The following is a 23,509-nucleotide window of genomic DNA, read 5'->3' as shown; positions in this document are numbered from 1 at the left end:
TTAAAAAAAAAAAAGAAAAGAAAAGCCTTCAGATAGGAACCTCTGTAGTTAATGGTTAAACTTCAGATTATTTATCAGTTTCAACACTCTTACACCTCCTGGGTTTGCTAAGAGTTCTAAGAGTGTCTTTAACTGGCTCATTTAAAACAATTCTTATTCTTCCTTTTCCTTTCTCACCTTCCATGAAGGTGAATTGTACCAAGAAAGACTTCAAGAATATAGAGAAACATAATGATTGGATAATCTTCAAACTGGATTAATGGTCAGCTGGTTTAAAATGAGCCAACTTTACACATAGAAATTTTTTCTTTGTAATTTTTTTCCTTAGTTTAGGATATACATATTTTTTTCATTAGTATCTAACAGTCTACCAAAACTTAGTAGCTTCAAGCAACACCCATTTATTAGGACACAGTTCTATAAGTCAGAAGCCAAAGGATGTGGATGTTTTCTCCAGAGAGACTCTCAGAAGGATAAAATCAAAGTCATAACCAGACAGTATTCTCTTCTGGAAAGTCTGAGGAAGAATCCACTTCCAAGCTCACTCTAGTTGTTGGCTAAATCCATTTCCTTGCTATTGTAGGAACAAGGTTCCCAATTCCTTGGGACATCTAGCCAGATGTCAAGGGCCACTGTCACCATCTAGTGGATGCCCACATTTCTTGCCACATCTTTCTCCATCTCCAGAGTCAGCAGCAAATGTCCCTCACATCAATTCATTCCCTCTGATAGTTCAAATCTCTCTAGCCAGGACAAGGGAGCAATTATATTAAACTTGATATGATCAAAACATTCTGAGTTCTTTATATTTTCTCTCTAGTATAGTCACACACACACACAAAGGAAAACATTTCTTAATAAGGCAGGCTTATCAAATACATTTTAGTGTGTTTTATAAAACAAAAACTAAAAACCAAGAACTATGGGAGAATAAGAAAAATTATCAATGGGACTGAATCCTATAAATTTATCCAGGAAAAAAATATCTCCAGGAACAAAGCAAAAGAAAAAAGTGTGTAGATGGATTTCCCATATAAATTATTAGTGACAACTCAGTGAAATAGAGTAATCAGCATAAGCCAAACTGAACAGGTGCTATTATATGGATGTCCTTTTTTTTCCTGAGTGCACCAAAGGAGACCTGACTCCAGAATAGGCTTTCTCGTGGATTACCTACCCAAATTTTAAGGTAACCACAAAGGTGCTATTCTTCTAGAAAGAGAGGATTTACAGAGAGAGCTTATTCTAGAGAAAAGTATCCATAGTGAAAAAGAAAAGAAACCTAGACAATGATGCCAGAACACAAAACTTGCACATTCTGCTTTATCCTTAGAAATGTGATATTTGGACACAAAACAGGAACTATTCCCTATATTCTAAGGAAAGAAGTAAATTGGCTTTCTTAATCCTATTTCTTAACTAGAGATAAACTCCATGAATGTGACTGAATCTATGCCAGTAGAACCAGATTAAACCCTCGTTTCCATCTTCCTAAAAATATAATTCTAAAATATTACAGAGAAATAGAAGTTTTACTGAAAGTTTTGTCTGAACAACACAGAGTGCTACAATGCACATCTGATTGAAATACTTTTCTTTTTTTTTTCCTGTTAGACATCACTTTCCTTTCTCCTGAAGTCTCTGTATGATAGTCTATGACTTCCCCCATATACTCACAATCTCTCACAATTCCTTCTATTGTCTATTACAGTTATTATCCTTAATTTGGATACCCGTGTCAGAACAATACAAGCCTCCTAGTTAGACTCTTGGTGATTGCCAAAGGTAAACTTTGGTAGTCAGCTAAATAAAGACTTTTCCTTTCCTCCACAAGGTCTCTGGAGGATTCTCTATATCCAGGTTTATGAGACAGAAAGAGACAATACACTATTTATTATACTTATTGATTTGGGGGAGGGGTCACTGAGTCTTAGAATGGACCTGAAGTGCCATGCAGAGAAGTCTTTCTATCATGGGCTTTCACTCACCTCCAGGATGAGCTTTGGTTAAGAACTTGTAACAGAGATTCTGCATAAGTCATTTGCAGTAGCCCTGAAAGCAAAATGTCCTCTAAATTTTTCTAATGGACATGAAACCCTTGAAGCCAAAGCTGTAGGTTGAATATGAAAATAAGCTGTCAGTAGATCTTCATGGGTGCAGTGAGTTGGCTGAGCTTCACATGAAATTTTCTTTAAAAAAGACAATGTGAAGAAATGATACATGTTGTCTAATATAATTAAGACCACCTTCACTGTGAAATAATAGTTTCCCCATATCTAAAGTAAAGCAGATTTTTCCCTTTATTGTCTCGATATAAAACTTTCAATCCTGGGCTCATAAAAATCATAGGTTTAAAATTTGTTTTAGGGGAACTATCCCATTGTCTTCAAAGATATAACTTTTAGGTTAGTAGAACAATTGAATTTATGCCAGTAGTTTGGAGCATCTATGTCTGTGGTAGGAAGATAGCACTGTTGTTTAAGCCCAGCATTTGTATTTCCATCAATAAAAGTGTTGACAATTCAGCATAAATGGAAAATCATTCCAGCAAAAACTCAAAATTGTATTATAGAATAAAGAAGAAAATTACATTGAGAAAAAGTGCTAAGCTTTCACATACTCTTCTTCTCAATTAGCTTTTTTTCCCTTCTGTTTCTGAAATAAATGACAGTGGCATTTTCTTTTTGTTTTTGTTTTTGGTTTTGTTTTTTGGTGGAGTCTTTGGTTTTATTTTTGTTTGTTTGTTTTTTGTTTTTTTTTTGTTTTTTTGACAGTGATGTTTTCTTAGTGACTAGGTCAAATTAGCAGTCTTACTTTGGGGTTGCTTGAACATGTAAAAGACAGAACAGTTGCCTGTGTGTATAATAATAGTGACAACAGCATTATTGAACTTGTACTATTTATTTACTCAGCAAAAGTATATTGTGTACATACTAAGTGCCACTCATTTTAGTGATTTTAGGGATCTAGTGGAGAACAATGTGGCAAAGTTTTTACCTTCATGATTCTTATAATAAAACAAACATAAAAATGTGACAGATGGTAATAAAAGATAGGGAGGAAACTAAATGGGATAAGGAGTGCTGGGTGTTGCTATTGTATATTCTTAGGGTGTTGCTATTGTATATTCAAAGAAAACTTTCTTGACATTTGAGAGGAGAACTCAAGGAATGAGAGAGTGAAACATTGAGGAAAGGCAATTTGGGCAGAGGGAACAGCATGTGCAAAGGCCTTACAGTAGGGCTGCATCTGGCACATTGGAAGGATAGCAATAAAATAAGTGTGGATAAAGAAAAGTGAGCAAACAGGGGCATAGATGAGGTTGTGAGCACCGCCTTAAAGATATTTTAGAGCCTTTGAATTTTACTCTGAGTGAGGTTAGAATGGATTGTATGGTTTTGAGCAAAAGACTGACATGCTTTCTCTGACTTCCAGTTTAAAAAGTTTATTCTAGGGAATAGACCATAAAGAGACAATAATATGAGGAATTAAAGGTGATTACAATTACTTAGGTGATAAGTAACAGTGACTTGAACCAGGATGATAGCAGCAGATAGGTGAACAAGTAACCATCTTTGGTATATAATTAGAGGGTATAACTAAAATAATTTCCTGAAAGATTGGATGTGGGTTGTAAAGAGAAAGAGGAGTGGAAATAGCAAGTGTTGTTACCTGTATTGGAGAATATGTAATACCACCCACAGAGAGGTAAATTGATTTGCCTAGTATTAGTGTACCGTGTTAGAACCAGAAAGATCATGTACCTGACCAGAGTCCCAGAATTAATTTTCCCAGGTCCAGTGCTCCACATTTCCTCTGTCTACTTTCAGAATCTTATTTTTCCTGGTGAGAATATTTTCCCTTCCTTTCTAGCACATCAAACAGAACTCTCATGTTATATACTCTTTCCATTTGTACAGCCCAGGAATTCTCAACAGCAGCACTATTGACCATTTAAGTGTGAGATAATTCTCTGTTATGGGGTTTGTCCTGTGCATTGTGAAGATGTTTGGCAACATCTCTGGCCTGTGCCCATTTGATGCTAGTAGCGGCCTTCTCCCAATAGTGAGAAGGGAAAAAATCTCCAGATATTGCCAAATATCCTCTCTCAGGCAAAATCACCATGGTTGAGAACCACTGGCATGACCCATCTCTTATATTCTCTGTATTTAATTCACTCATAGAGGATGGGAATTGAGAAGAAAAAAGGAAGTCTAGACCTTCTGTATTTGCCTCCCATGACTTACCCAGTCTTTCTTAAAGTTGGAGGTTTCTCAGAAGTTCCTTCAGAAGCTGACTGTGTTTTCATTCCTTCTCCAGGTAGGACTTGCCAGTACATGAACAGTCCTAGAGTTCTTTGGAAGCTAGCAATAATAGGAACTCAGAGGGCCTTTATTTAGTGGTTGTTTGTAAGCCACAAAAGCAGCTATCTCCATGATTCTGAACAGGAGATCTATAAATCAAAAGGCATCTAATAAAATCTAGGTGGTTAAGCAATAATTGTGGGACAAATGGGAACTCAAATAAGAGTGGCTGTAAAGGTGTCAAGGCAGTGTTCTGGATTACATCATAAACTTGCTCAATACCAATATCAATGACCTCAACCCAGAAAAGGAATTATTTTTCTTGGATTAGGTCTTTGCCACTGAGCTAGCATAGCCTTGATTTACCACTCAACAGGCAGTCACATTTAACCCTAGAGCTCTGCACAAGGTTTGTAGTAAAGTATACTCATTCCAGAATATTCCAAAGGGGAGATTTATCCACTAAATCTGGGCACTATGCTTCAAATTCCTTATTTTTCTCATTTATTTTCTACTTCTAGAAACATACTACCAAGTTTAAGGTCTGTTTTACAGAGCCAATAGAAGTTCTCAGTGTCAGTGTTTATTACTATTGGTGTCTTTCACATGGGATACTTGCCCTCTAATAAAAATAACATCCCATATAATGGGTACAATTGCATATATCTCTTGTGTTTGTATTTTAAATATTACAGTGCAAGATATAGGGCTGTAAAAGATGTCAAAACATAATCATGCTCTAGGGAAAATAGAATTTGTTGTATGCCTGAGAGAACAGCAGATAGAGTTTTCAATTGCTTACTGCAGATGTGCCATTTCTAATAATAATAAAATTGTAGAGGATGGTGTCAATGTGAAACTACCAACAATGCTTCAGAAAGGACCAATTATCATTCAGTTCTGATGTTACTGCTGAGTCATCACAGGGAAAATGCATCACAATCATTAATAACAGATAAATGTCATAGATGGTGGAGAAAATATTTTAAAAACTCAATGATTTCAAGTTAAGTGGCTCATGAATTATACATTTAATTAAGAAAAGACAAATGGGAAGAATTTTAAACTTCCAATTTGTAAGGTATTTTTTTTCTTTCCCCATTAAATACATACAAATTAAGTATGACAGTGGCTGATGATGGAACAAAATAGATAAGAGCCCCCACTACAGCCTGGCTATTTGAGTGAATGGGAATAGAGATACCATGGGGAGATGGCAGATGGGAAGGATGAAAAATACAGTGACAGGAAGGTCTTGCAGGTTAGCATCTTCACCAGTTCACAGAGGAGCACAGAGAAGTACCTGGTGTCTAGTCACAGAGCTGCTGCCATCTTCCCCTCTGCTCACTCACCCATAAAATGAGAAGATTGAGCTGGAAGATCTTTTGGTCAACTTCCATCCTAGACATGCCATGCATCTGTGAACTAAGGAACATCCTTTTTTTCCTGGGTCCCAAACACCACCCAAAGAGAATTTTAAAATATAGTCACCATTTTATCAAACTCTGAGCCATTTCCCTTCCTAGTATGATTATACAGAAGAGATTTGGAATTACTATTATATTAGTGATTTTCAAAGTAGTGTTCCAGGACCCACCAGTGCCAGCATTTCCAGGGTATTTGTTAGCGATGCAAATAAATTCTCTGGCTCCTTCCCAGACACACTGAAAAAGATACTGGGAGGGTAGATCCCAGCAGTTTGTGTTTTACCAAATCCTCTGAGTGATTGTTACACACACTAAAGTTTCAAAATCTCTGCTCTAGTGAGGCCATTTTGGAGAAAAGAATTATTTCTTAATGGCTTAACAAATGTGTTCTGTTACCTGCTAGCAGTAGCTATAAATACATTGAAGTAATTGAAATGACAGATTGACCTTTTTTTCTCTGTAAGATTCTGAGGAAATTGAACACAGGACAGACAGTGTTGGTGAGATAGGTGGTGAGGAACAGTTGTCCTAGTTCTGAGTAGGCTTTGATATGCAGAGTTTGGGTTTTTAGAAGGAAGTCTGAGAGTAAGTAAGGAAGAATGCTCCAAGGGGAGCATATTGACTTAGAAGACTAGGATCAGTTGTAGATAAATAGAAAAGAAGAAAAGTGGTATTAGGGAAAGAGCAAAGGATTTGGCATCTGAAGGATCTAGGTTCAAGCCCTCCACCTTTTACCTGCAAACAATGTGATGTTGGGAAATTACTTTTATATTCCTAGCTCGAGTACCTTCTCCTTTTTAATGGGCATATTACCAACAGCCAATTAGCTCCACAAAATAAAATTTTGAGATGATGCAACAGGTATGAAATAAAAGTACTCATTTTTTTTTATTATTCTTTATGTAATCTTCCTTTATTTCTGGACCACTTTCTTTTGGCAGCTTCTAAATGTTCCACTATTAAAGAAGGAATAGATCAGAAAGTTTTAGCAACTAAGGTAAAAAGGAATTCACCAAGGGAGAAATGGAAATTACAGTCTGGTCTCAAGATTATAGGGTAAAGAATACAAAGATTTGTTGGGCATTAGTGGCAACCTGTAATTTCTGTTAAGTGAGAAGGGTTAACCTTGGATTTCAGAGAGCTCGTTCCTCTCCCCAGATCACCACTGAATAAAGATCCCTAAACTGAGACATGGCTCTGGGAATTTACTCAATATTGTCTTTATTTCACAAAGGTTCAAAAGATGAGGAGTCACTGACAACAAGGGAATCTGAACTATATTTTTTCCTCCTCTTTATATTGAGGAGAAATTTACTATCTAGATACCTCTCAGTTTCAAACAAAAACCCTTTGAGCATTTCTTTGGTGGAGACAGTAACAGGCTTAGAAGTGAGGCAGCAAAGGACATCAGTAAAAAAACTTAGAAGCAAGAGACCACATGAAATGATAAAAGAGTCCAGTAGGGACTTGCAAAAGCAATGAAGTTTCAATACCCTGGAACAGGCTAAGAATGTCAAAGCATATTTTCAAAAATAAAAAGTGAATTGCATTTATGCATACTTGATCTAAAGCATAAGGCTCTTAAGGAGATCAAAGGAATGCTAAGGGTGGAGTAGACAATTCATAGAAACATAGGTTTCACTTCCTGTTCATTGCAAAAATAAATGTTTTTGCAACATCTCAAGCATTGCTCATCCACCCTCTGCTTGGTCATCTCTAATAATAGAGAGCTCATCACCTCACAAATCACCTGCTGTTATAACTGAAGTTTAGATTGGTCTTCATTATATTAAGGGCTGTATGGCCTTCTGTAACCCTCAACAGCCAAGTCCTATTTTTTGCCTGCTGGGCATCAATAGAAAGGGCTCTATTTAACCCTTTATGCACATGACAGCAATTCTATCTATGAAGACCGTTCAATTATTCTTTCCCACCTTGCCCCAAGGTAAAAATCTAACTTCTTTTTGTTTTCTTTGTGACTTAACCTCTGGCCTTTGTTGGTTATCTGTCTCTTGATATACTTGAGAATTTTAATTCCCCTTTCAGTAAGGGGTGCTCTGAACATAATATTCTGGATCAACCACTTGAGTCATTTGTAAGGTATTGAAAATACAGATTCCATGATAATTCACTCAGATAAAAGGAAACCAAATTGCTAGGAATAGGATTAGCTATCTGTATTTTAATAAGCTTCCTTCGTGATTCTAATGTGCTCTGAATAAAACATAATACTCCGGTCTGAACAGTTCAGAGTAAGAATGAAAAATAATATTCATTATATTGTTTTACAAGTTGTATGTAATTCATTCTAGTGTTTAGTTTTCCTGACACTATTTCCATCCTGGTTTTTTTCCTATTTATATAAATATTACATAGTAATTAAAAATTATAATATGACAGAAACACATTATGCAGAGAGTAAAAGCCTTTGTATTTCCTCCCATCACCCTAAGAAAAGTTCGGTATACATTCTTCGGTTGCTGAATGTAATAATTTGTATATAGAAACACACATACACACATATACATATACACAGTGCTAAACATCCTGATTTACAACATGATTTTCACATAACCATACATCTTGGATTTTTTTCTACCTGAACAGTACTTTTATAGATTTAATGGCATCCTGTTTTCTCTTTTGACACAAAAGTGACATTTTGTTGATTGATCTCTGATGTATCATCCCCACATATTTTCTTCCTTCTGACAATTATATCAGAGTTCTCTCAGTATAGATGAATTCATTTTTACTAACTTATGAATTGCTGTTAGAATTTAAGATTTTAGCTCCTCTCCACCATTAATGGTCCGTTTGTAGATCTTTCTTCTTTCTCCCTCTTTCCTTCCTTCCTTTTGTGCTTTCTAAAATTGGGTTCTCTGAGTGTACCGTTAATGCTTTATTTTTAACTTGGTGAAAGAGATGACAAAGATGGCAACACTTCCTCATGAGTTTTTCTCTATAGATGAAATTAAGGTCAGAATAGCTATTGATGTGTATTTCCTCCTCATTCTTTAGAGAATTTAAATTCTGTAAAGTTAGTGAAAAATGTTTCATATAGTCTGCTTGCACCTGGGATAGACCACTAGAACATATCAGAAATAATTAGTCATTTTTGGCTTTACTATACCTTGCTCCTGCACTCATTTTTAATAAAAGTGCAGATGACAAATATGACCCATAGCCTCTGCCTGAACAAGAGGACCCTAGTTGCTTCAACAGCTCTTCTATGAGCTGTGATTTCCTAGTATGTGATTTCCAAGTTCATCTGTAGGTGAAGATGTTTTTCAGCTGTGTATTTCCCTTCTTCACCCTTACCACACTTAAAAACCTTAATCCACAAGAAATGTTTTTCTTTGTTCAAATATTTCTGGCTAAAATTTTTTCAAATTGACATGTTATTTGTGCAAAGATATGGAACAACTATAAGTCTCATATATTTCTGGTGGAGACACCAACTGGTATAACTTTGGAAAATTCTTTTGTAGTTTCTTATAAAATTAAACATACATCTATCTCACTCGAAGGAACTTATCCAGGAGAAATGAAAATGTTGGTAGTCATTTCAGCGTGATACATAATGGTCCCAACCTGGAAACCATCCAAATGTTCATCAGTAAGAAAGTGGCTGAACAAATTGTGGTATATTTATAAAATGGAATATTGAAACAGAAAGGAATGAGGTACTAACTGTCACACAACATAAGAGAAAATTTTAAAAATATATGTTAAAAGAACTCAGACACAGTTTAGTGTGGACATCCTTTGGGCCATATATTGAAAGACATTGCTTTAATATGAGCATTACTGGAGAAATACAGTGTGCACTTTATGCCTATAATATTTTATATATGTTATAGCTTTTCCTTTCTTTTTTGTTATAGCTTTTTTAATACATTTGTCCACTTGTTCTCTTGGCATGCCATTATTACACCCCTAATTTTTTTTTAATTTTTATTTATTTATGATAGTCACACAGAGAGAGAGAGAGAGAGAGGCAGAGACACAGGCAGAGGGAGAAGCAGGCTCCATGCACCGGAAGCCTGACGTGGGACTCGATCCCGGGTCTCCAGGATCACACCCTGGGCCAAAGGCAGGCGCCAAACTGCTGCGCCACCCAGGGATCCCCATTATTACACCCCTAAATGCACAAATGCAATGATGGGCAGGAAGACATATAACTTATCATCCAAATTTGAATATATTTGAATATAAGGGAATATTACAATTATATCAAGACAGTAAGCATAAACTGGACAAACAGGTGCATACTTTTATTCTAATTATAGAGAAAAGGGCACAAAATTTTCAGGTAAGAATGAATACGGTAAGGATAATGCTTATTTTTTTTTCTGTTTTCTAGATTTATCTTATGCATGGACCTTCAATGATAACCCCTTATATGTTCAAGAGGACAAAAGGAGATTTGTATCACAAGAGACAGGAAACCTATACATTGCCAAAGTGGAACCATCAGATGTGGGCAACTACACTTGCTTCATAACAAACAAGGAAGCCCAGAGAAGTGTTCAAGGACCACCCACTCCATTAGTGCAGCGCACTGATGGTAAGATGATGAGCTATCTTGGGAATATACTTTGTCCATCACTTTTTGAAGCCTGGGGACATCTGTTGAGGTTTCAGCTTCCCTCTGGTTGAGGAGCCATATCATCAATGAGTTGAAGTCCGATTTACAAATATGATGAAAATCAGATATTATAAAAAATATAATAGAAAATTCTCTCATTCACTTGGTGCAGTTTATATGATTCTCAGTATATTGTGCCATTGGAATATATCCTTTCTTTGCTTAAGGAACATCTAATATTTAAAAAGTTTGTTTGCAAGAGTAAGCGTGTGTGTGTGCACGTGTGGGTGCTGCCAAACTTATTAATTGAATAATATTTTTTTCAGTGAGAATAGGATGCAGCTTCTCTTTAATGCCTCTTTCTTCTCCATGTTTATCTTTTTTGTTCACCCTTTATTCACCTGACTGGCAAAATGGGGGGGAAAAAACTCACATCCAAGGAAAGCAAAGCAAGCAAATATTAATTATAAGCATTCCAAAGAGGAATGAAACACGAGATTCATACTAATTATATTTCTCCAAGGAAGATAATTCAAATTAGTCTCTGATGAGTTTTGTAGCTTAGTCAAGACGTAGCTGGCACCAGATTTAGAAAGCTAGAAAACCTAGGGAAGTCATTGAGTAGAATAATCCTCAAGTCGATTCTTTAATTAAATATTCACAGTGGTAAATGTAAAGATAGAAAACCTGTTGATGCATTTGATGATCAGATCTGGACTTGAAATGTAGTACCTAATAGAATTTTTCTCTTCTCTGACGATTTTAAGAGCAAGAACATAATGCTAATGATGGCTAACAGAATCATGGAACTAGCTCCATACTGGTAGTTCTTATGACAGAGCTTTTGTAATCACTAACCACCCAAACATGTTTGTGTAGTCTTCATTCAGAATTCAGCAACCACTAGATTTATTCATAAGTCCAATTTCTTCCCTTCAGTGAGTATTCAGTTCATCACAGAAAGAGCTCATAACCAATAATATGAATAGAAATTCTACCATTTTTCCTTTTTTTGGTCTACTTTTAGTTTCTGCCTCTCCCCTTCTTAGTTCCTTCATTCTTCTATCCCCTCTATTCTCCTTAATACATACATGGTAAAAACAGATTAGAAGAATTATACAATATTAATGGTATTTATATAAGAAATATCAAATCTCTTCTAAAAGTAGTCACTCAAGAACTATAAGAAGTCAAGAAAATAGAACATAGAAAATTTAACCGATTTAGTTGGCTGAACTAGTACTCTCTACCACATCAACCATAGCTTCTTTGAATGTTTAGAATGATCAAGATCTTAAAAATCAGTACTTTTATTTGATACATATTTTGTAAGTTTCAGCTTCTGTGCAGTTGTACTGGACACAAATAAATCATTTACTTTTGGAATGTATTACTCTGCTATTTAGTATGTAAGTTAAAAGAAAAAAAAAGAATCAAATATTTGAAGAATCTTGATTTGCCACTGATTAAATTAATTGAGTTAATGAGGATAGCCTAGAGAGATTTTTCTGTTTTACCTCTCGTGGATAGCATATTTACATATATTAGACTACTGTCCTATTCTTATCCTTGCCCATATCCACAATTCCTTATTGAAAAATTTGAAACTATAAAAACAACTGTTTTTTAATAAGTGTATACCAAACTGCTTTAGCAGTAAATCCTTAATGAACTGACATAAGCAGATTTATGTCTTTACTTCAATTACTGTTTTACTTCATAGGTTTTGTTGTAGAAGTACTGTTATTCTGTATTAAGAGAACTCCTACAGTATTAGCTGAAAATTTCCTTATTCCTGAACAGATCTGGCCCCATGAGTTCCATGCAAGGGTAATAGATCTGAGAAGACACTTTCTTGATAATTCAGAAGCATTTTAGAATCTAGGTGCATTCAAAAAAAAAAAAAAAAAAGAATCTAAGTGCATTCATTTCTTAATTGGAAGACAAATTCTTTGTTAAGATTCTGATATGGACTATAGGGAAATTTGGGATGCCTCTACTCTGATACATTGATATATCTTAGATATTTCTTTTTTAAGCAAAAAAGGAATGCATTATTTCCTTAAGTAGCATCATATAGTTTCTTTGCCCTCTATCACTTATTGAACTATATAAAAATGTTGTTAATTGAAGGACAAAATAATCGGATTTTGGTTAATGAAGCATTTACTTCACAGAAAACCTCTATTCTCCAGAAATGCTGCTAGCTCTTTTGATATTTAACAGGTGTGATGGGGGAATATGAACCAAAGATTGAAGTTCGTTTTCCTGAAACTATACAAGCTGCAAAGGATTCATCTGTAAAACTGGAATGCTTTGCCCTTGGAAAGTAAGGTTTTTTTTGTTTTGTTTTGTTTTGTTTCTGGTTGTTTAATTTTTTTAAACCTTTTTGTTATTCAAACATTGCTCTAAGGTAAATTACCAAATAGATTTCAAGTGCTGGGCAAAAGTGGAACTTTCTGATTAGAATTTAAACAAACATGCCTAATACTCTGAAAATGATTGGGCCTCCCCTAAATGTGCTGATATTTCCTCTAGTTTTAGCATAATGAGTCCCATTTGGGCAGCATCTTAAGGAGGAATGTGTGTATTTGTATAAGATGGTGAACAAGTCACTAAATCTCCAACATATCTTTCACTCCATCTTATCCTACATCCAGCTATATATTGCCTGGAGTGTCTTTTTGCTTAATTAATCAGCAATACTTATAAGTGAAAAAATCTGCACTGCAGGTTTCCAAAATAAAACTAATTAAAGCCTATTGTTCATAGTAGATCATTAGAATTGAGCGAAACCTGCCCTGGTCGTGCAGGTACTTTGTTTTACTCAGATAAGTATTTATGAGCTAACAGGTTTAGAATGCTTTTAAGCCAGCCAAATATTTGCATTTTTGCATAGAGTATGCAGACAACTTTTTGCCTTTTAGCTATATTCAGACTCATTTTTATGCCTCTAAGTACTGGTACCCAAGTAACGAAGAGATAGACTAGATCTGCTGTTTTTAAAGTATGCATATGAATTACCTAGGGACATGTTAAATTGTGATTCTGTAGGTCTGAGGTGAGTCTTGATTTTTCTATTTCTAACAAACCTCCAGGTAATGATGATTCTTTTCTATAAAACATATTTGGAATAGTAAGAGACTTGACCCTATCAAATTTGAAGGCTTACCTCTAAATTCAGTCTCTTCCCAAAGTGGTCATCACATTTAGAAAAAGTAATTTACACTCCAAAACATGAAAAACATTTTTAAAAGTTTCCATTTTGTTATTAAGTAAATATGAAGCAGGAGATCCAGGTTCTTGTCTCATGGAGTCAAAGAACGAAGGAGAGTGAGTAAAGCAATAGGGTTTTATTAAGCAAGGATACAAGGAACAAAAAGCTCTCAGGATTGAGAAGGGTCCTGGCAGAGCTGCCACTGAGGGCTTTTAGGGTTGGTCTTTTATTAAAAGCTAACCAGGGAACTTAAATCTTTTTAATTTCTCTACTGACAGCACCTTTGTGTAAGCAGGACAAGTGATAACATCTTTAATGGCTTACTTCTTTTTAGGGTCTGTTTTTAGTTTGTTGGTCACAGATGACTGTCATAAAAAAAGACACCCCCATTCCCACCCCCGCAGCAACTAGGGCAGTGTAGTCTGATGTGTTCCCTTACCCCTGGTTTCCTTACACTTACACATTTTTGAGATTTCTGTGAACCTGATCATGGAGCCTCCTACCTATCTCTTCTTAGCTAGCCCTACCTGTCTTTTTATCAGATATACTAAGTCTTCTTAAGTTCCTTTCCATATATGAAATTTTGTAGATCTTTATATTAAATTTCTCAAGTTATTCATTTCTCATGTATTTAAGAGACCGTATCTTATTTTCATACAATATTGTTCCCATAGTATTTGTCCAATAATTACCAACTGATTAAATCATGCTTAAGAAAGTGACAAAAGGGGACTTTATGTCACAGCCTTTTAAGTTATGATTAACTTTCGCCACTTTCAAGCTTTCTCCAAAATTAAAGTTTATAAAAAAAAAACATAAAATGTCAGCAAAATACTTTGAGAATTAGACAATTTATTTAAAAAGACCAATAAAAGCATCTGAAAGTAATATTTATAGTTGATTCTATTATATTTGGCATCAGGAAATATGGATTCCTGTAATTTAAAAAATACTCTTACATAGTAAATAACTTTGAAAATTATTGAGGCTGGTTCTCAAGAATCTCATGTAAATAAATTCACCTGATTTTAAATTATGAACTTAGAAACTTTTAAATAAATGATTAAGATATCTGCTTGTGAAACCAATGAAGACAGATTCAATTTGCAATATTCTCCAGAGTTGTCTATTAGCAAATATGTTTCTTAACCTTTATGAATTTCCACATACTCATCCAAGAGGAGTTATAATGATACCTGCCTTTTATGTTATTTTCAAGTATAGAGTGGATATTACACGTAAAAAACATTTAGCACTAAGCTTGGCATTTAGGCAATGAACATTCATTGAATTATTCTGAATCCAAAATGCAAATTATCTTTATCTTTTTGTCTAATCAGTGTTTGAATTAGTGGGGATAACGGAACTAGATATCGGTATCTCAGAGGATCTACATGTCCATTCCTTTTGTCTCTTATACTCATGGCAGTATAAGAGAGAGCAAAAAAGAAGCTCAATTCTGGAGTAGAAAAGAGGAGCAAACAAGAAGAAAACTTGGTTGATCTGTAGAGGCTTTGAATTGCTCACATATCAGATTTCTTAATTTTATTTATGTTTACATTTTATTTCTAAAAAATTCAAATCTACAGAAATGTTGAAAGAGCAATACATGGACAATTATGTCAGTTATATATATCCTTCACCTGAGCCAACGAAGTATAAATCTTTGTCACATTCCCTTCTCTCTCTGTCCTCTGCTGACTGTCTCTCTCTCTTCCTCTCAACACACACACCCATACTCACACCCACACACATGCCATGCATTTAAACAGATAGGTGGTAAGTTCTAATTTGGCCTGCATTTTGGTGAAAGATATGTCATTCAAAATATTGCTAAAGATCCACACTCCATTTTCAGGTCAGCTTGCTATGACATGGAGTGGTGGAGGAAAGGAAAAAAGTAGAGTCAGGAAATGTTGACCATCCCAGTTAAAGTTCCGCATTTGACCTCACTCTTGATCCATTCATGGGTACATTCTATAAGAATTCACTGGAAGGAAATGGAAGGAGTGAATTAATAATCCAAATAGGGGAGCCACAGCCTTAGGCTATATGAGGTAAATTGTTGAAAATTCTCAAATGGAATGCTTTAGAAATAAATGAAATCATCTCTTTTATTTATCTCGTGGTGTTGGAAACAATTAACACATTAAAACCTGAAAACTGGTGAAATTGCATGTGCTAAAATGTATTATCTTAAAAACATGTAGGAGTACCTAAGCTTCCTGATATAATTTGTACTAGCAATATCTGACTTAGGAAAATTTGAGTTGGAAAAATAATAGTTAAAAAAAAACCCTCTTGAAATGTTAAATCTCATGGATAAACTGTATATTCACTGTTAAGTTTATACATAGAAGATGTGTTGTGCATGAAATAAAATGAAGAAGAATGGAAAATGATGAGAATTACTTCATAGAAAATTGCTGAGGAAATGATTGGTTTACTGGAATATACTCCATAAGATTTTATGTGACAAAATCAATCAATGTTGAGATCATGTTTCTTATAGTCATTAATATGAGATTGAAACTCCTTGGGGTTAAAATGGAAAGTCCAAAGCATCCACTAGGTCAAAGTGATAGTTTTAAAGTAACCTGTATAAGAAACACATATTTTGTGTAATTGCAGTGTAGAAGCATTTCTCATTTCTATAGGTGGATGAAATGTATGTGAAAATGTTTTGTATATTTTGGAAAATATTTATAATATTTGAGCTACTAACAATATGTGAGCTACTAACAAAAAGTTTTTATATATGCTTGCCAGCAGTTTTCATAGAACAAATTGCATTGCAGTTGAGACACTGCAAACATACAGAAAATGCCTTTTAGTCTATTATAAAATTTGTCATTTATACTATGACAACTTTTTAAAAATTTGCATAATTAATAAAAACAACACATTCTCTAAAAAATTATTATAGGATAGGCATAAAATAACAACCTGAAAATGTTAAAAATCAAACCTCTTGCTTTATAAATTATAAATCAATATTTGCAGATTTATTACAAAGTGCTTTTACAAACTCTACTAAAAATAATTATGGATCATGTTCTCTGACATGTCTTCATGAATATATTGCCATGTTGAATTTGGGCTTTGTTATTCTTTTTTTATTTTTTTTCAAATATAGGAACTGCTTTGTACAAATCAATTTAAATCTCCTTGTTCACTTTCTGAGGTGCCACATTTCTTTTTAAGATGTTCGATCAACACAAAACTGAGCAAAGCTAATTTGCAGAAAGAAATCAAAGTTCTTTTTCTTATTAACAAAGTTTCTAAACACTTTAATTAAAAAATGAATGCTTTTTATTTTATAAACTATATATTCATTAAGCAAGTGTTTATATATTTTGATACATAAGAGAGATAAATAGTTAAAGGGAAGCAGGAAGAGAGGGAGGAAGGGAGGAAGGCAATCAATAGGTGAATTGGTTGGTATATGGGAGGGAAAAATTAAAACAGGTCAGTGCTATGTCTTATTCTTACTAAGTTTTTTATTTTTAGGACCTAAGATGGTTTCTAAAATGCTGACTGGTTTTCATTAAACATGGGTGGAATACAGCACACACATACTTGCATAATTATGCAATATCTTCCTTTTCCTGTGGAATATTCCTTCTCTTGAATGTATAGCTTTTTTGGGTGCTTGTATCATGACTGACTGGTGTTCTCTGAGCTTCTTCGGAGGCTCTATGACATAGTAGCTGTCATTAATCTTGGCAAATCCCAACCATCATTACTTCAGCTATTTCTTCTATTTTTTTTTCTTTGTTCTCCTTCTGGTATTTCTGATAAATATCTGTTGCACCACTTGTAGTTGCCCACAGTTGTTGGATATTCTGGGTTTCTGATTTTGTTTGTTTGCTTTTCATTCTTTTTTCTCTTTGCATATAAGTTTGGGAAGCTTCTACTGCTATTTCTTCTAGTTCACCTATTTTTTCCTTAGCCATGTTCAGGCCACTGGCAAGACTATCAAGGAATTCTCACTTGTATTACAGTGTTGTTTGTTGTTTCTTTTTCTTTTCTTTCTTTCTTTCTTTTTTTTTTTTTTTTCCTGGCATTTCCTTTTGGTCATTACTTACAACTTCCTTTTCTCTGCTTGCATTAATCATATGTTTTCATGTGTTGTCTGTTTTTTTCCATTAGAGCCCTTAGCACATTAATCATAGTAATTTTAAATTTCCAGTCTGGTAATCCCAGAATATTTGCCATATTTGAGGGTGGTTCCAATGCTTGCTTTGTCTCTGCAGTCTGCTTATTGATATGCTTTGTATTTTTGTTGTTGTCATTGAAACCATAGATGAGGTTTATCAATTAAACGGAATTGGGGTTATTAGATTTTAGTGTGAGGTTTTACGTTTATCCAGCAAGGAGTTAAGATGTGTTTACTGCTTACCATTTTTGTTTACTGTAGCTGTGGTGTCAGAGGCTAACATTTTCTCTGTTGTCTTTGTTTGTGCCTCCCCTATTGTCTTTGGGTTTCCCAGGAGACTCTTTCTTGTGTAGAGTCTGAGGTCTACAGTTCTTTCAGCTATAATCCCTTGCTATTATACAGGATCCTTATTGATATTATGAAATTCCTAGCTTGCTAATTTTATCATCTTTGTTACTTATAAATCTGTGTCTGTTGAATTCTTTTTCTTCTAGTCATGATTCTCATTTTTATACTTTTTAGGTTATCTAGTAATTTTAGATTGAATTTTAAACATTGTGAATGTTACATTGTTATATCCTGATTATGGCATATTTATTTAAAGTATTGGATTTTATTGACAGGAGTTAAGTTACTATAAATCTGCTTGATCTTACTATGGTTTATTATTAAGCTTCCTTAGACTACATATAGAATAGACTTTAGTCTGAGGCTAGTTAACTAGTAAGATACATCCCCCTATTGAATGCTCCCAATATTTACTAAGTCTCTTTTCTAGTAGGTCAGATGAACTCAACTCTCTTATAGCCCTGTTTGAGCTCTGAAAATTGTTCTATGCTGAGTCTCGTGTGACACGCTTATGCACTTTCTTTTCATTACCCCATCATCTCTGATACTCTGCTCTGCAATCCCAGTCACTTAATCTTGTGTGTCTCCTCAACTCAGAGAAATATTAAGGTCCTATTTAGGTTTCTCTTCCTTATTCTCTTCTCTGAAAAATACCTGTATATAGAAAACAGGATACCAAATCTTGCTTTGTGTATTTCCTCTCCTTTAGGGATCACAGTTTTGTGCCGTCCATTGTTATATTTCTGGAATCAAGTTTGTTTCCCATGTAATTGTCTAGTTTTTCATTTGTTTCGAGCAGAAAGGCAAGTGTAGTCCCAGTGATTTGAACATAGTTGGAAGTCATGTATTGTTATTATTGCCAATTGTGAAGGTAAATACAGTGAAGTTTAAAGAAATTAACTAACTAAATCCACATAAATTGCAGATCTGGAATTCTACTCTAAATCGCACTGATTCCATCTTCAAAACTCACACTCGGCCAGCCCAGGTGGCTCAGCGGTTTAGCGCACCTTTAGCCCAGGGTGTGATCCTGGAGACCTGGGATCGAGTCCCACATCAGGCTCCCTGCATGGAGCCTGCTTCTCCCTCTGCCCATGTCTCTGCCTCTCTCTCTCTCTCTCTCTCTCTCTCTCTGTCTCTCATGAATAAATAAATAAAATCTTAAAAAAAAACCTCACACATAGCCATTTGATATTTGCATCAAATTATCTTTTAATATATGAATTCATTCCCTGTGTGTAGAGGTAGTTAGCCCCTAGTCTGTAAATGTTTTCCTAACAAAAGCCTTGAAAACTTTCAGTAAAATGTTTAAAAGATTTTATCTGGGGAATGGAATTATAGATATATTTCCCATTTAGAGTCTCTATAATTACTAACATTTCAGTAACAAGTAAGTTTTATCTTTATACATTATAAATTTTTTAAAGTTTCAAAATATAACCTTTTGAAAGCAGCCTTTGGGAGGCTGCTGCCATCAGGTAGGCAGGGAGACTAGAGAGTAAAGTGTAGGGAAAGCTGACCTGAGTGTTTACTCATAGAAGCTAGCCATCTTAAACCACCATAGACTAGCATGAGTAGAGAGTAATTAAGACAAAATTTTAGATACCTGCTTGAACTTTAATTGCTATGACTGTGGGGATATGTAACCCACTTTCTATGTTGGGGTTTCAGAGTTGACATGATCACAGCTTTCAACTCTCAGCTTTGTCTCATTTGTTTAACATGACAGACTCTTAATTATCTAAGCTGCAAATTAACTGTATTGTAAAACACCCTGAGAAACTCTGTGTATAGGTGCTATGCAAATGTAGTATGACTGACTGATATATTTTAGTGTCTACTGTTAGGAAAATATAGGCCTTTGCTGTTTGTGCAGAAGTTAAACTGATATCCCTCATAAACTCTTCTACTGCTCTTATAAACAACCAAACATATTTTCCTTTTTTATTTTAACCTTAATTTAGTAACTTTGCTGCTAGAGCTCAGAAATGTAAATAAAATTAGTAGCAGCACTGAATGTTCTATGTATTCAGGAGCTTTCATGCAGGACTATATTTATGTATATATGTATATCTTATTTATTTTTTTTCTGATTTATGAAAGAAAAGATACCCAGCTTGGCTATTAATTGCAATCAATAAATGTTAACTTTCACTAAGATGTCTTTAGGTATTCCAGAACCTTCAGATGAAGAGAGGCTATCTAATGTTCACTTTTTTTCTCATACATATCGACATCATGGCAGATTATGGCACAAAAAAGTCCCTGTGAGACCTCAGGATGACAATGGTAGTTTCAAATCAAACTAAGTACATTCAGATCTTTTAGGCCTTTAACAATTAGCTTTAAATACAATCAAAGAGATACCTTAAACTTTTCCTATATGGATGTCTTATAAGTAATTTAGCTTTATTTTTTTGTCTCTTTCTCTCTCATTGAATTGAGTAGCTGAAGAGTGGAGTATTTTTCTTCGTATAGTTTGTCTCATTTGCCCCACACTGAAACCTGATCTAAGTGCTTGCTAATTGTTTTGCATGCTATCATGATGCTGTGTTGATTGGCATAAACTGATAAAATCTGGTAAATTCTATGGCAAGCTCCATAGAATGTACCCCCACACACATACACATCTGTTGACCATGCATGCAAATCTGAGACCTGATAAATATTCAAGCCAATCTTTGAGAAATTGAAAGGTATCAATCCTCAACAAACACATATACATGTGCACTCATCTAGGACTGAATGAATTATTAGCAGATTCCCTAACATTTTAAGACAACATTATGTTCTGGAAAGAGCACAGAATTTGAATTCAAAGAGATTAGTGTTTCAATCCTAAATTCTTCTGTCAAGAGCTGGGCTATTATGAGGAGTTTCCTTATCTATAAAATAAATGCAAAATTAGATAGATAGATAGATAGATAGATAGATAGATAAATAGATAGATAGAATAGAATAGAATAGAATAGAATAGAATAGAATAGAATAGAATAGAATAGAATAGAATTGTTGTAAGGACTGGAAATATCATTAAACTTACCTACTTACCTACCAAAGTACTTGGCCCATAAAAGACAATCAATAAATAGTGACAATTTTATTAATTACAGTCATTGTCAGAGTTGCTTTAACTGAGGAGGTAAAAAGGAACACACAGGAAAGAGACATGGGATCCCTGCATTATATTTTGTGCCAACACAATCCTCAAGGACTTGCTTAGAATAATGGATTTACCATTTCAAAATTCTGTGGTTAATAACATATATAAGGGTCACTATCATCCCCTCACTCACTCATTTAGCAAATTAGACACACGTATTTCTTAACTCAGCAAATCTGCTTTGAATACCTCATTCAATCACTAATTCCTTTATTCCTTCATTTATTTAGTCAGTCAGTCAGAGGAATTTTGCAAGCAGCATACACCAAAATAGGTGCTGGGGAAATAAAGATTACATATAGGCCATGGGGAGCTCACAGGCTTCTGAAGATAGACTGGATGCAACAACACAGATAACACATTTTTCTTGGGATCTACTTTTTCCTTACAAACTTTCAGGGAAGGAAGATTCAAAGATACTCGCTCTGGGAAATTTACTGATTATCTTTTCCTCAGGCTACCCTTTGTTACACTGAGATTAGAGGGGTTCACCCTCCATTCCTTTGGCAGAACTAATTTTAAGCTATTATTTAAGGGGTCCTTTAGATCTCTGAGAAATAGGAGATTCTTGCTTTTCTTTGTCTCCTTTCACCAATACTTTCTTTTAATTAACAGACCTTTTAATAACAGTTTAAGAACAGAAGAAATGAGCAGATAGAACAGCAAAATCCCATATAACCCCACACATTTCCCCCTATTACTAGCATTTGACATTAAGATGGTACATTTGGGGATCCCTGGGTGGCGCAGTGGTTTGGCGCCTGCCTTTGGCCCAGGGTGCGATCCTGGAGATCCGGGATCGAGTCCCACGTCGGGCTCCCGGTGCATGGAGCCTGCTTCTCCCTCTGCCTATGTCTCTGCCTCTCTCTCTCTCTCTCTCTCTGTGACTACCATAAATTTAAAAAAAAAAAAAAAGATGGTACATTTGTTTCAATCAATGAACCGATGTTTTTACTAGAATCCATAATTCAAGTTTCTTTGGTTTGGCCTAACATCCTTTTTTTCTTTTTTAATCCCAGGAGCCCATCTAAGGCTACCATTTTACACTGAGAATTTTTTTTTTTTTTTTTTTTTTTTGGTCTTCCTAGGCTCTTGTTGGCTGTAAAAGTGTGTCAGCCTTCCCTTGTTTTTGATGACCTTGACAGTTCTGAGGAGTGATGGTCAGTGTCATTATAGAATCACCCTCTGTTGGAGTTTGTGTAATATTTTCCTCATATTTAGATGGAGGTTATGGTTTGGGGAAAGAAGAACCCAAAGGCAAAGTGCCATTTCACCACATCATATCAATGCTACTACGCTATCAAAATGATTTATGACTGCTGATGTGAGTCTTCATCACCCGGCTGAAGTAGTTTTTGTCAAGATGCTCCTCTGTAAAATTACTGATTTTTCTCTCCTCCCATATTGACCCTTTGGAAGGAGATTGGTATGCACCATCCTCACTTAATGAATAAGGAGTTATGCTTCACCTCCTTTAAGGTACTAAGTCCTTATAATTTATTTGGCATTCCTCTGCATGGGAGATTTGTCACTTCCCTCTCCCCATTTATTCATTTATTTATATCAGTATTCCTTAGTGGACATTTATTTTATACTTTAGGTTATAATCCCATACTCTTTTATTTATTTTTTTTTCAATTTTTATTTATTTATGATAGTCACAGAGAGAGAGAGAGAGAGAGAGAGAGAGAGAGGCAGAGACATAGGCCGAGGGAGAAGCAGGCTCCATGCACCGGGAGCCCGATGTGGGATTCGATCCCGGGTCTCCAGGATTGCGCCCTGGGCCAAAGGCAGGCGCCAAACTGCTGCGCCACCCAGAGATTCCCCCATACTCTTTTATTGATTGTGCTGTTCACATTGTTTCTATATATTTATTTTGTAAAATGTTTTTAAAAAAATTTAGAACTAGGGATGCCAGGGTGGCTCAGTGTTTGAGTGTCTGACTTCCGCTCAGGGAAGTCCATCAGGATCCCTGCAGGGAGTCTGCTTCTCCCTCTGTCTGCATCTCTGCCTCTCTGTGTGTGTCTCTCATGAATAAATAGATAAAATCTTTTTAAAAAAGATTAAAAATCTTAAAACCATAAACTGTGAATGTGTCTTTAAATCCTTAACCAATCTTCTTTACCCTCATATTTGATGACAGGGGACAGAATGTATGTTTTCAGTCAGCCTTCTCCTAGTAGACACTTATGTTCCTTTTGTTTCCATTTTTTGTTGCCATGAATAATGATGTAATGAATACTCTTGTGGCTATATTTTACCCATGTCCATGAGAACTTCCTCAGTATATTTTTAGAAAG

The 23,509-nt window shown here is 35.0% G+C and overlaps 1 protein-coding gene across 1 annotated transcript in view; it reads left to right on the top strand.

Annotated features, from left to right (window-relative positions):
* CNTN6 (contactin 6) overlaps positions 1 to 23,509 on the top strand; it is a 272,370-nt gene that overhangs the window by 159,034 nt on the left and 89,827 nt on the right. Inside the window, exons 6-7 of the mRNA XM_035702505.2 lie at positions 10,098 to 10,301; positions 12,549 to 12,651. Of these exons, the coding sequence (XP_035558398.2) occupies positions 10,098 to 10,301; positions 12,549 to 12,651 (307 nt within the window). The remainder of the gene's footprint in view (positions 1 to 10,097; positions 10,302 to 12,548; positions 12,652 to 23,509) is intronic.

The sequence above is a fragment of the Canis lupus genome, chromosome 20 (assembly GCF_003254725.2).
Source record: "Canis lupus dingo isolate Sandy chromosome 20, ASM325472v2, whole genome shotgun sequence".
NCBI classification, from domain to species: domain Eukaryota; kingdom Metazoa; phylum Chordata; class Mammalia; order Carnivora; family Canidae; genus Canis; species Canis lupus.
Note: the sequence above shows the minus strand (reverse complement) of the source record. Positions and strands in the feature narration are given on the sequence as shown.